The sequence below is a fragment of the Drosophila rhopaloa genome, unplaced genomic scaffold, assembly GCF_018152115.1.
Source record: "Drosophila rhopaloa isolate 14029-0021.01 unplaced genomic scaffold, ASM1815211v1 contig_115, whole genome shotgun sequence".
Taxonomy (NCBI): Eukaryota; Metazoa; Arthropoda; class Insecta; order Diptera; family Drosophilidae; genus Drosophila; species Drosophila rhopaloa.
In genome coordinates, this window is record NW_025334990.1 from 6,792,934 (window position 1) to 6,807,591 (window position 14,658).

Below are 14,658 nucleotides of genomic sequence, written 5' to 3' on the forward strand. Positions count from 1 at the left end.
TTGCTTAGCCAAAAAGAACAAGCTTCTGGGCCTTATTGTCGACCATCAACATAAGTGCCCGGCTAGCTCAGTCGGTAGAGCATGAGACTCTTAATCTCAGGGTCGTGGGTTCGAGCCCCACGTTGGGCGAAATCAAATTTTTTGTTATAATTAATTTAGTTATTTAATTTTGGTTTTTTATTGAACTTAAATTGCTTTTTTAAGATAGCCTATATCTCGTGCTGAAAAATAAATAAATGTCTTTCAAAACGTTAGTTATTAGGGTTTTTCTTTAATGTATTTTTTGTTTAATTAAATTCAAATTATTTTTCATTAAATTCAAGTTTTTCAAAAAAATTTGTTTCGATCCTGCCAGGAGTCGAACCTGGAATCTTCTGATCCGTAGTCAGACGCGTTATCCATTGCGCCACAGGACCGGTTGACAAGCTAGCGGCTTTTGTGCTGTTATTATCCGCTGGCTGCTTAGAATATTCTTTATCTTTTTTACGTTTGCTTTGTTATTTCCATTCGTTGAGAAGATGAACAGGTCTTTTAAATACCCTCGTTTTGCACGCGATCCCTAATTGGGCTATAACATTCTTGTTGTATTCTAGATCATATCTTAAGATTTTGAGTAAAGTAAAGCTGTAAAATATGCATACTTATTAAATTTGTTCGTTTGTATGGCACTTAATTTTAAATATTTGGGGTTTTATAGATTGGCTTGTTTCTTTTGCAAAAACACAGCAGCAAAGAATAATAAAACACACAAATTTACTGGCATAGACAGGCATACCGAGAGAATGGCAAATATTTACTCAACAATAGCAACAAATAAAAAAGTTCGTAAAATATATCAACAAAAAGCGAAAAAAAATAAAAACGATGGCAACACGTTTTTGCGCTTCACAAAACAAGACACAATGACGATGATTATGATAAAGGCGTGTGTGTGTGGGGGGGCCTTGCGGGGCGTGTCACTGCTGTATCCAACACTCACGTACAGGGGGCGGCGAAAGGAGGGAGTGGCAGGCGCAGGGCATACACAGTCACACCAGCTACCAGCCACAACAACGATTCGGCAATACAAAGGCAACATGAAATTTTGCCAAAAAAAAAGACGAAATAAAAGTAAAAACAAAATGGCCGACGTCGGCTGCAATTTTGTATATAGAAATTTTCGTCTGGCTTTCAAGGGAAAGGGTGGGGAGGGGGGCTTAAGAGCGAGATGGAAGCACGTCTGAATGTGCGGGGCATTTAAATGAAATTAGAATGGGAGTCATGAACACTTACTGGCCCTCTCATTGCCTCATCCCCTGCGAGACTGTCCGTCTGTGTGTGTGTGTGTGTGTATCTTTTCGCTTTCGCATGACACAGATACACAACGTTCGCAACCAGAGAACAAAACGTAGACGACACTTGATAGCGACGTCTCTAGCCCTGACCCTAATTTTTGGGTAAACAAACATTTCGTTAGGGTCCCCGCCTGGGGATCGCTGGCCCAGTTCTTGACATATTTGTAAAGCCAGGTACCTAATCTGATCTAATCTTGAGGTGCCTTTTTATAAACGATCAGCAAGGTGTCAATGATCTTCTAAAATCCAAGGCACAATGACCCATTTATATTGTTCTTTGAAATATTTTGCCTTTTATTTTGACACATTTTTAAACTGCAGATAATTCGTAAGAAATATAATTTTATACTGTCATTATTTATCAACCTCAGACAAATTATTTGTACAAAAATTATATGTTTATGAATTTGTATGCTATCTTTTGAATAAAGAGAAGGTTTTAAATAAATACAAATATGTTTAATATTTTGGAAAAAACGACTTTTTCCATTTTGTTTTTTATTTTTCATTTAGTTTTTGAGATATGTAAATAATAAATTTAATGAAAATGTTTCTGATATCCCTGAATCCTTTTTTTATTGAAATGTTATTGAACTTTTTGTGATCAAATTGAATTTTTTATTGTTGTATTGGTTTTATATTATTTTCCACTTTTTGATTGCGGTTGATTTATTTGTTTTAGTTTTTTTTTGAGATCTTGGCGATTGATCCAAAAGTTAAAACAGGTTTGAGCCAGAAATGTGATGCTGTAAATATTTTTTGTGTATTGGATTAATATTAATTGAAGCTTAGCCTTCAAAAATAAATTTGTGAATTATATGCGCTATACTTTAATTAATATTAATGTCAATAGGTAAATTCCATGAGTGTCATTCTTATAGTTTAGTTTTAAAGCTGATAATTGTGTGTCTAACGAGTGTTTATTGAAAAATTTCACTTATAAAAAACCAATTATTCTAAAGTTTATAGCTCAGCATGCGGATAAGTTTTTCACATTCCAATTTAACCTACTGTTTGACGGTAAACAAACAAATATCAAATGCATAAATGAGGGCATTATCTCAAGGTCGTTCCCAATTGTATTCGGCGCGGTCTATCTGTTCACACACCCTCGCACTCGTTTTTGCTTTGGCTCCCACTTTCGTTTTCGCTTTTGTTTGATTTTTTCTATTTGCTATTTTTTTGGCAAATAACCTTGATAAAACGTAAACTATTTTTATCAGTGAGAGTGGAATGGGGCCAATGGCAGAGCAATTTCTATTTGGGGTTAGTGTGCCAATTAACGATTAGATTATTCGGCCGCTCCCTCACTGCTCCACGCCCAAGTTGTGGGTTAATGTGCGAAATTATTTGCGGTTGGCGGATTCTAACTCTTCGCCTGAGCGGTAAACAAATTAGCTATGCAAATGTCAGGCGATGCTGGTCAAGTGTAAAGTGCCACGCACTGCAAGAGATCTATAAATAACAAACTATAATAAGCCACTTGCCTTCTTACGACTCCAATTTGCGTAGATGGTGTGCCATAAGACGCTAGCCATAGAAATATCCACCGGCTAATGCGTCATCCACGCTTCACTAGATTTTTATGGGCGTGGCCAGTCAGTCAGCTTGGCTCGAATCGATAGCAAGTGTATAACAATTAAAATGTTTAGGTAAAGTCGGTCAGAATTACAAGATGCGGGTGCTCCAATGACGTTGGTTGTGTTACGAGACCCTGGCCCAATAAAGGCTCTTTTCTCGTCTTTATTGCATGCCAATAAAATGTATAATTCCGTACATTTCGTAAGTTAAAAACATTGATTTAGTTTTCCAGAGAGATGTGAGAACGTGCCTAATTAGGCCAATACTTTAACTCACTATTGCTGAGTATTGTAAATTAAACTTAGCATGGGTAAAATTTATTAAATTTTTTAATATTCAGCTATATATATGTTAAGCTTTGTTTAAAATGGTTATAACATAGTTTTAAAATAATAATTCTTATTGTAAACCTTTGTTAAAAAACGCGGATTCTGTTATATTTTCTTAAGTATATTCTTTTATCCAAATCTTGAAGCTTTTATTTTGAATACAGCTCCAATCCTAAAAAAGTTTCTCATCTCGTTTTAAAATAATTTATTGAAAATACTTATAAAATGACTCTTAAAATTCGTAATTATTCATATGAAACCAGATAAGAAATGTATACTAGTGAAGGCAAAATTTGTTGAATTAGTTCACTGACTTCAGCAGTTCAATTCTTTATACGGCAATCGTCGCTAATCGATTTAGGCTTCATCAGCGTCATCATTGTCAAAGCAGACAGTAAAAACAGAAAAATGTGGATGCAGGGGGATGAAGGGAAGGGACCCAATTCCGCTCACAATACTGATCCAGAAAATACAATGAAATTGCATTTAAATGGCCATAAATCTAAATCAACAAAGTGACAATCGCAAATAAAAAACGAAATAAACCCGATACGAGTTCCAAGTGTGCATATGCATATGCTCATGAGCCGCCAGACAGGCAAATGACCCACAAAGTAGCCGCAAAGAAAAAACAACAAGCGCGGTACATTCGAACAAATGTAAATCAAATATGGCGACTCTCGATATTGGCAAACAAAAAAAATCAGAAATTCGGAAATCGGGGAAACGGGGAAAGGAGGAGAAATGTGAGGTGGAAATAAGCGAATGGGATCCGCACCCACAGACTTTGTACCACTGTGCCCGCGAGTATTTAACCTTGAGCCGGCAACTGATTACAAAATTGCAACGATAACTGCCACTGACCCCATGGCAAAGAAAATAAAATGAAAAGAGTGCCGGCGCTGAGCGGTAAAATGGGAGAAGAGAGCTGAAGAAAGCAATCGCTTAATTCTGCCTTGATAAGTCATCGTCTTAGCAGTTCCCAGTTGGAACAAACAGACGACCGACCGACCGACCGACTGGCAAGACAGGCATATTTTGCATTTATTTTGTTTCGTTTCCGCCAGATGTTGACACGAAGACTGCGGAAGGGGGCGGAGGGGGTGGAGTGGGTGGAGTGGTTAGGGGGGGTGGAGCGAGTGGTAGGTGGTTAAGCAAATAAAAGCGATTTGGCTTGGTCCGCAGCACTTAACGGAAATTGAATTTGAAATACAAATAAAATAAATTCACTGATGGGACTAGTTGACATTTCCGTTCAAAATGCGTAATGGTATTCAATAGAAAGATTATTATTTTAAAAATAAGTAAAATCAATAAGTTTGTTTAAAGCGACAACTAAATTGGCTATGCCACAGCTATTATTTTGAAGGTACTACTGTTTAATATTGGCTATTATCAGATTTTAGATCCCAAATAAACAAAAATGTTAATTTATAATAATATTCTATTTGATGGTAACCCTTTTTCCCATTTTATTAAAATAAGTGGCTAAATTACTTTTAATATTGCTTAATATATTTTTTTGTGGTATTTTTTTGTATTTTGATTAATATAACAATAACAATTGCTATTTTCAATGCGTTCAAATAAAAGTCAACTAGATCATGCCTGCAAAGGAGACCAATAATGGATGATCAATACTTTTCAACTAACTACATTGCATAACTACACACCCTGCAACTTGGCCAACTGCTCGGTGGTCATAACAATGGGCAGCATCTGCTCGGGGCTGCTGGGAGCTATCAAATTTGGATCGGCAATCGGGCCCATGTAGCACTTGCGCATCTTCAGGTACTGCAGCCAGACATTCAGCCCCTCCATGGAGTCGAGATCCGTTCTGCCGGCATTATGCACATGGAGACTCTCGTTCACGAACACCTGTCGTGTGAGGTGGAAGTGGCTGTTGGTGATGTAGACGTTGGACTGGGCTGGCCTCGGCTTCTGCGCAAAAAACATTAGATTACGTATCTAAATTGGACTTGTCTCGAGGTCAATTTGATCTGCTTCTCAAAATTCTCTTACCTATTATATATGAAATTGTCAAAGTTACCGTTTGGTTTTTCATAGTATAATAACCATATTGATTTGAAAAATTTTAAAATCTTTAAATTGTTTATAAATTTTGAAAAGTTTAAACTAAATATTAAAAAGTGTGTTTTTTAAGAGAGATATTCGTTGGGAAAAATTGGATTTGTAGACTTGAGAAACAATCAATTGATTGATCGCATAAATATTTAAATTTGACTTCTCTCGAGGTCAATTTTATTCTGCTATCGTTTAAAAAATTGGGTTATTTTTTATGAAGTACCTTTAAGTCTTTTAAACTAACATCACCATTTAGATATGGCAAAATGTCAAAATTCGGTTTAAGTGATTTAAAGATCCTTTTAACTAGGATAGTTTGCTTATCAAACGAGAAATTCGATGGGAGAGATATTTGTGAAAGGATTTTGGCGATTTAGAACAATATCAATTTGACCCTCATTTCCAAAAGAATTTGGCTGCGTTAACCTGTTCCTGCATCACGGATCGCATAAAGTTCTCGCTGATCAGGTGGATGTTGCAGTCGCGCAGGTCGTTCATCACGCGCTCCATATTGAGGTTCTTTTCGCGCAGCTCCCGCACCTGTGCGTCCAGCTGGCGCTTGTCCTCCTCGTAAAGCTGCAGGGTCAGCTCCCACTCGTTTTTGATCGAGCGGACGTCGCACCATTGCTTCTGGCCCAGAAACTTTTGGCCAAGGAGGCGCTCGGAGAGTTGGGTCAGCTTGGACAGGACGTAGATGCAGGCGAAGATCCACAGGAAGTTCACGTACATGTCAAAGAAGTTTCTACCGCTGCAGCTCTCGTCTTTGCCTTCCTCGAATTCCTGCATTCCCAGTTTCGAGGAGCTATCCCACATCAGTTCTACTACTGTGAGGTTTTCCATACTTGTTATTTTCGTGTTTATGTAGAGTTTGCTTGTGATAATGATGGTGGAATCACGTATAAATTTGTACAGTTTGAAGTCTTTCCATGAAACTGCTTTCGAAGCCTGCTCGAATGGAGTTAATTTTAATTGCAGAGGCGGGTCAATAAGCACGTGGCTAATAACGCTTGGTTAAGCTTTCGTTTTTCTTCTGGATATTTTCAATGATTTTTTATTAACATATTTTATTTCATTGTAATGTATGGATTGTATCTCTTTTAGTATTCAAAACATAGTTTATACTAAGACTTTTTAAAACTCTATAGGAACAGGAGAAAATAAGGTGAAAGTAAATAAAATAATGTCTTTCACGAATTCCTTTCTACGAATCTCGTGCCATGTTGAGAGAAACGGCGGCAAATAAATGAGAGATTGGCGAATTGACTTAATTACAATTTTAAATTAATTTTAAATAAATCTCACTCCCAAACGATGCTCCCTTCAGAGTTCCCCTCTTCAAATTTTGTTTATTTGGGATAATTTTATTAAGTGGTCTGTCTACGAAATTAGGTTTAATTTTGTTACTGTCATGAATAGCTCGATAATTGTATTTCATTTGATTTTCTACTTTTAGTAGAGGGACGGTTATGGTAAATTTTGATACTCTCAACGGAAAGGTATACAAGTTTTTTAAAAAAGATATATTCGGATTTGATATAAACATATTTTTACCTTAAGTATAAATGACCAAATCGAGGTAAAAATAGCTTTGACAGATTTTGAACATACAAAAAATATAAATAAAATATTGTAAAACTAGACCACCATAAATTTGGAATTTAAATATTTCGAATGTACATTTACCAAATCATTTGTATCTTTAAACCAAGGATTTTGCGATTTGTCAACGATTCGGGAACACGTGTACTGAATATATCAGCAAGGATATTTCTGTGCTACCTTTCTCTCTCCAAATTCCATTTTTCTTTTTCAAAGGTTATAATTATATTGTCGGCAGTGGGTATGTGCGTGTGTCTGTCGGGGTTTCCCACTTTGTTGACTTAATTAGGCAAAAACTCGGCGCTAAGCCAGAAACCGAAATGAGTAAGAACCGCAGCAACTGCGTCGTGGCTCGTACAATGAACTTTCGGTGGGCGAACGATTATTCACATAAAACACCTACTTGCGAATGTGTGTATGCATTTCAAGAGTGCAAATGCGACATCTGGCTGCCTAAATTAGTTGCTGGTGACAGATCGCTGGAATTTGAAACAAATCGCGCGTTCATTGTTCATTGCCTTCGGAGGCAAACACGAATATTGAAATGTCTATTTGATTAAGTCTTTTTGTTTTTTAACAAAAGCGCAATTAATAAGCAACTGGATAAGGCAAAATTAATAATTAACAAATCAAAATTCAGAAGTATGGTCATTTGTTTGTAAACTAATAACGAGTAGTGTTTAAGATGTATCTAAACAAAGAACTAGTAGACTTAAACAAACAACCCCCGCAAAAGAATTCAAGTTCAAGGCAAATCAACTTTGGAATAAGAAAACAAAATTAACGAAAAACCAAACAGTGAGAGCATTGTGCACTAATTAATTGTTTGACATGCATACAAAGTGGTGCGACAGCAGCGCAGCAGACTTCACACTTGATTAAATATGTGCAATTTAAAAATAATTTACACAAGTTTGCTTTAGTTCAAGGGGGTGGCCCTTTGGGGGCTGTGTTGTGGCAAGTGCGTGGCTATTTCTGTAACCAGTAAGCTTTTCATCGTCCAACGCTGTCAGCTGCTAACTGGAGCATCAGTTGCCCAACCCCCGGAAAAAGTAGCAGCGCGTGTTGCACTTACATTACCCCTCCACTGCCCTCTACTACTTACAGTTAAGCCAGAAATGAGTTGGAATTTGCGGCGGCGGCAACAAGTGCTCAGTTTTCCCCCACCCCCAGCCCCTCTGAATGCTTGATGAATTTTTGTTTTGGCCGTTATTGCGTTTCTATTTAACTGTGCAGGAAATCGTTATCGATAACTGGCGGGACAAGGGCACGCCCATCATAGACGCTCGTCCTCTGCTTAGTATGCAATCTGGGGGACCGGCTGTCAGTGGGCATTACGATCAGAATTGCTGGCACCCTGGAGGATGGTATGCCACACATTCATATCAACCAACATTAGGAAATCATTTGTGGGTGTTCGAATGCCAGCAACGCCTCGAATTGTCACTTTGAATGAAATAATGTCACGCACGTCAACATAAATAACAACAAATTATAATATTCGCATGCAACATGAATTAGGGATATACAGTGCGTTTCGGTAATGTAAGGGTATATTAACTTAGGAGTAACTTAGGAGTAAATCTTTAAACAAATTTTTTAAAAATATTTGTATATTTTGATAAATTTCTATGATTTCAATCCAGAACTATATTCCAGAAAAAGCTAATAATTGCATTCTCATTAACTACTTATTTGTTTGGTCCAATTAACTTTTATTTTCTAAGTCTTATATTAGGTTAGTTTTGAAGTGTCAATTTATCTCGAATTAGATTTATGTAACTCAATGTATAGCTGCAAACATTTGGTTGTCTGATAGCTTAAGCAATCGGACTGGCATCAGTAAATTATTTTAATAAAAACTCAGACAGAGCTAAATATCGACACAATTGCAGCATTCTTCTTTGACTTTTTGACAATCTGGTGGACAAGCTCAAAAACCTCACGAATAAATAATGTTTGGGGGGTCTGGAATACAGAAGCTCGATTTAAATAATCAAATCAAATGTTTGTCTAAATATCCTCCACCAACTGCTGACGGGTATTTTAACGTTTTTTTTGTCATGTATATATACTTAATTTAACTTTTCATTTTCGTAGACAGCCCGTCAAGTGTCGGTTTGCAATTTTCAAATTCAATTTGCATTTCACATTCATGTTTATGTGCCGTCACTTGCGCGGGCGAATAATAAAGATTTATGTGCCCTGTTCAGAGAGTTTCCCAGCGCCAAGACTTGAATTGAATGGAGCCTGGAGCCTGGATAATTCCTCAATCCATTCCTCAATACCTCTCAAAACCGAAACCGACTCCCCACCCTCTTTCTGTATTTAAAAAATGCAAATTAGTCTGACTCTGTCTGGGTTAGGGAAATTGCACGCTTGACAAGCGTGAAACGCTTAACTCAGTCAAGGTTTTTCCGCACCCAACAAAAATGTGAAAAAAATATGACGATAAAAACAAAGCAAATGCTGAATATGTGTTAAGCGAATAGCTGAGAATTATTGCTAATTTCTAGTCAATGAATAGCGTTGGTTAATGAAATCTGGGAGTCAGAAATGACCTTTATTAGGATGAATTTAAAAGGGTGGGTTACCTATAATATATAAAATGTGATATATTTTCATCATATGCTAATTAACAAATTTCTGATTGTTTTTTCTTTTCAGGTGAGTTAATGGTGCTATTTCTGTGTTGATTCTGAATATTCTAGGTAAATACAATTTTTACTTATCAATTTAATACTAAGCGTTCAACAATCCAAACTTCACAAGCCTCTTCCTTTTTATCCAAGGGGCCAGTGCCATAAAGAAATTCGTAAAAATAAATTGCGCTGATAAAAACCAATTGAAATGTCAATATGCAGCAAGAAAAATAACATTCAAACGAGAGACAGAAGTCACAATTTATTAAAGTGAACCTAATGCAAGCTCATAAAAAAAATCAAAAGTATAAAAGAAACGAGCTGTCGGTCAATTGAAGGGACCCTCCGGATGGGGACCAAAAATGAATTGATAAGAGAAATGCATTAGGGACATTGTCGCACACAGAAGACGACTTAAAGATATGCTTATTGACAATTAAGATAACGTTCTGTGGGTAGTTTTAAATTTTAAGTAAATTTTGAATTTTTTGCATAGAGACGCAATGGAAAAAGAAACGTCTTAATAATAACACACTTAAAAAATTAATTTTTTTTAGTTTTTGTTTATTGTTGTGGATGTTTGTAGGAATTTTATTAATTATAAGTTAATATAATTTTAGAAGAACATTATAAAAAATATAAATGTAGTTTTAATGTTTAATGAAACCTGAACTATTGAGTCTAAAATACTTTTAAATAAGATAAGTCTATAGTTTATTTTAAGACAATGCCCATTACATTTAAACTGAGGATTTTAAGAAATTCATTAAGGGACTTAATCCGAAAAATTTGAAAAAATCGACTAGAACATTAAGAATAGGTTTGGCGAAATGAAGTTCATATTCTCTAAACAACATATTCGTCTGCAAACGCAATATATTTTTTAAGATCTTGTTTTTTTTAAAGAAGTATTGATTGATCGAATTAAAAGCGAGCTTGCAATTCTTACTTGCACTAGCTCACTTTATCCCACTGTGCGCCTGGAAACGACCTTCTCACCACCCATTTGCGGCAGTGCCATGTACCTATATAGCAGTACATACGGTCCGCTCCGGCCGGACAACTATGGGTCTGCCTCTCCTTCGGTCCACCAACTACTCCCATCACCCATTCATAGACGCTTATCGGTAAACAACCACCAATGTTTGACTATTTGCCCACAGTCGCGCGGTGTCTTGTGCCTTGTATTCCTTTTTGCCCACGAGCGGCCTCAGCCCACTTTTGATGTCGTCGTTCGCCCAACCGCCCGACCGACCGACCAACCGCCCGTTCCTCCCCCTTTCAATACAGGCTACCCGCTAACTTCGTCTCGTGCCTTTGACTACCTCAACTGCAAAACGTCGCCGCGCCACTGAACGACATTAAACCTGACTTTGCCTCCTTCCTGTGCCCGCTACCGCCCCTCCGTCTCTTCTTGGTGGCACCCGATTCAAAGTCAAAATCATACCAAAAGGCAAACCGAACCGATCCGATCCGAAGCGAAGCAAACCAAGCCAAACAAGGCAAACCAGACTGGCAAAGAAAATTCAACAAAATAATATTATGTCCATGCACGGAGAAAAAAAACACAAAATAGATTTAAAATTTTTTTCTTTTTTCTTATTTATTTTTTTTTTTTTTAGTTTAGATATTATTAAACGTTGCAGGTTTCTCACCAACATTTTTTGTATCTGTTGATAGAATCAAAATGTTTTTTTTTTATGGGTTTGATACAAATGTTATAAAAGTTTTTTTCACTGTGTGCCTCTGTCGGTGTTTTATGCATCTACAAGGTCCAAGCTGGTGGTGCGGGGGCAGGGTGTTGTGGAGCAGATTGGTGCAGCCTGTCTATGGGCAAGAAAAACAAAAACACCAGGCACCGACAGCAGCAACAACAACAACAATAACTGCAGCAACAACAACCATCGGCAGAGTTGTCGGTCTCTCGTTCAGTGGATTTGTGTGTCTTCGCATAAATTTTGCAGCTTGTGCGACAGGCATGTAGACAAGTTTTTCTCCTTTGTTGTTTCTTTTTTCTAGTCAGCTATCTCGCTCGCCAATTGCCCACAGATACACACGCACACACCACACACACACATAGACTAGATGACTGGAGAGAGGTGCACAGATACATTATGTATCTGTACGCTGCAACAACTGTTGGTTTCGGTTTGAATGGTCTTATCCCATGGGATAAAACGTATTAGATTGAACTAGTTCCGACCCAAGCTAACTGATTCGAATTGGATGTAGGAAAACTATCTTATCTTATCTTATGAGAACGTGTTCTTGACTTCTAATGTTTTTATGGTCATGTAATAGACAGTTATAAGTTAGCTATTGCAGATTTTAAGGTATTTTTGAGGTTTGCTTTCGAAAATCCATAACAAATACAACTAGAAAAAATGTTGTTGTTCAAAGTTATAAAACAAACCAAAAACAATTATTGGTTTTTGTGAAATGTCCTTTGGGTTTTAAGGATTGCTTATTGCATAATAAAAGATTTCATAAATCATTTTTAAGATATAATGACGTACTGGACTTAATTTTCATTATATTAATATGAATCTTACCAAGAGTCAAAACAATGTGAGGATAATCCCCTTTCCTGCCTGTGAAGAGCATAGTCTATTCATTGCAAATGATGCAAGTTTTGACTATAAGACTATATATATCGGTCTTTTTCCATTTCTTTTATTTGCCGGCGAACTACCCCAACAAACGGCATGCACATGACTTCGGTCGACCCCCTCCCTCACGCCGTCAGCCACCTAGCCCCCCTCACCCTGCTCCTCCACCCCCGCAGCTAGACAAACTCTCTCACACACACTTTCAGATGCACATATATATATATATATATAGCTAGACACAGATACATGTTGCACCCATACTCTAAGCAGTTGCTCCAGTGTACTACTGAACTGAGAGTCGTTTGGCAGTCGGCCAAGAAGGGAGGGGGTGGAGAATAGTGAGGGATGGGTAAAGAAGAAGAATGAGAAGAGTGGGGGCGAAAGAGAAGAAAAGGCATCATAGACGCAGTCATGGAAGGCAGCTGTGTTTGTATTGGTATACACACCCAACACAACCAAACAAATAGAGAGACAAAGAGCAAGAGAGAAGACCCCCCTCTTTTACACCCCCGCACCTCCTCCCATCAACCATGTCGTTCCCACTACTCAGCTGTCATTGTTGATATTTTGTGTTTTCATCTTGAACTTTTGTGGTTCAATGTGTCTAGCCAACCCCAAACAGAGCGAAACTCACCACATGCTCAGCGCTGCCGACACCGCCACCGCCACCACCCCCACAAACCCACACCCCTGCACTATTGCCCTTGCATTTTGCCGGCTTTTCTATGCGTATGCGTAGAGAGAGATAAAGCAGCTCTCTTTCGGAGTTGTCTCTCTCGCTCTGGCCAATGCAATTCTCTATTGCATTCTACACTTGAACTTGCCCAGCGTCAACTCAACGTACACATGGACGTTCAATAAACACGTACCGATGGTGGGGGCCCGGTGGCGGGGAGGGGTGATACGAACAATTATCTGCAGCGATGTGTGCGTATCTGTATCTGAGTATCTCGATTCGCTTTGCGCTTACTTTTTAACCACAATGTATTCGAAATGTGCAATTTATACGCCGCCCAACAGACGGCGGCGTTACGTGCATATGTATACGTACTTCATAGATACTTTTGTGGCTGTTGCATGATTTGTATTAGTTTGCTCTGCGTTTTGTTTGCCCTGCTGATCTTCTTGCCTTTCCATCAATTACGTCTCAGCAGTGTCAATATTCTCGTTCGATTCCCGGTGTCTACATTATAGCCGTCTTCAGTTGGTTTCCGTTTGCAACGAATTGGAAGCTGTCCAATTTGTTGAGGCCTAAGGAGAACTTTGTGAGGTTCGATCCGGGTCTATTACTCATTCAGCTGACGTGGGAAAGTATTTTCGGGCAGGTGAAACGTTTGCACTGTCTTGTCTATTAGACCATTGCTACAAAAGATCAACAATTGAAGAACTTAAAAGACCTGGGATTCCAGTTTTGGTTATGTTTAAGAGCTAAGTTTATCTTAAATACTTTTACTTTTAAACTTGCAAGAAGAAAGACAATTGTCTTAACATGACTATTAAAAAACATACTCTCTGCAATATTACAAGATTACTTAAAAGCCAAAAGGTATTTGCTTGGATTGCGTTGAAAACAGCCAAGTAAGCAAACTTTCTTAAAAATAACACCTCGTATAAATAGCAAAGGCACCCTTCTGCTCACCAAAATGTAATTAAACGATTTAATTCGAGGGTTATAGAATACAAGGTGTGAAATTTGGTGGCTCTAGCTTATACAATATATGAGATCTCTCGTTTGCACACGATCAAGAAAAACTCTTTAAATAATAATCTACATTTCCTTACATTATTTTCTTCAATCATGCAAATCAAGAATGTATGCATATACTTTAAAATGAAATCTCCATTCCCTAATTAATATATATAAAATATTTAAGATTTGAGATTTATTGTAATTTTGTGTCAGTTTTATATTAATGGCACTACTAAATACTAGATACACAAATATTAGGGATCAAATGTAAGTGTGTACTTAATAAATTAAGATATTTGGAGCATATTTAATTGCGATATTCCAATACTCGAATCAGTTAATAGAATTTTTTTAAAGTAAGACCTTAGCAACCGAGATATTTTTTCATGATCTCTGAAACGTACTTATACAACTCCAAACAATTTGAGCTCATTGATAACCTTTTGAGAATTGTGTTCATACTGCATACTGCACGTTTTCCAACTGCAACTTTTTCCACCTTGTTCTGCTGCTTTTTGTCCCACTGTACGCTTACATTTTGAATGTACGTGTGAATTTGCACTTGTGCACCCGAAAGTAGCGACAAAAAATCAACGAAAAAACACAACAAATAAGTGTAGAAAACCGAAAATAAAGGCAGCGAGAAAGGAAAGCGACGATGGCACTCACACACGCCTATATTGTGGGCTGCTCACGCATACTCGCCCATATACGCTCGCTCGCAACTCACAGATATAAATACTCACGGATACACAGATACGTAGCGGAGAGCAAACAAAGAGTATCTCA

At 37.6% G+C, this 14,658-nt stretch overlaps 2 protein-coding genes and 2 non-coding genes across 5 annotated transcripts in view; 2 read left to right on the forward strand and 2 right to left on the reverse strand.

Moving 5' to 3' along the window:
- Positions 1–14,658, forward strand: part of LOC108051912 (ecdysone receptor) — a 75,294-nt gene that overhangs the window by 17,243 nt on the left and 43,393 nt on the right. The gene's annotated exons all lie outside the window — the stretch shown is intronic.
- Positions 57–129, forward strand: Trnak-cuu. The gene has a single exon. It is a non-coding gene; the product is annotated as a tRNA-Lys (tRNA).
- On the reverse strand, positions 344–416 carry Trnar-acg. Its single transcript has one exon. It is a non-coding gene; the product is annotated as a tRNA-Arg (tRNA).
- On the reverse strand, positions 4,742–6,288 carry LOC108053422. Of its 2 annotated transcripts, XM_044461980.1 has the most exons (3): positions 5,756–6,288; positions 4,918–5,185; positions 4,742–4,852 (listed from the first exon to the last, which is right to left on the reverse strand). In XM_044461980.1, the coding sequence occupies exons 1-3, from the start codon at positions 6,167–6,169 to the stop codon at positions 4,842–4,844; spliced, it is 693 nt and encodes a 230-aa protein (XP_044317915.1). In that variant the 5' UTR covers positions 6,170–6,288; the 3' UTR covers positions 4,742–4,841. The 2 variants fall into 2 exon arrangements, with proteins under 2 accessions (XP_044317915.1, XP_016991550.2); XM_017136061.2 differs by lacking the exon at positions 4,742–4,852 and having other exon boundaries at positions 4,910–5,185.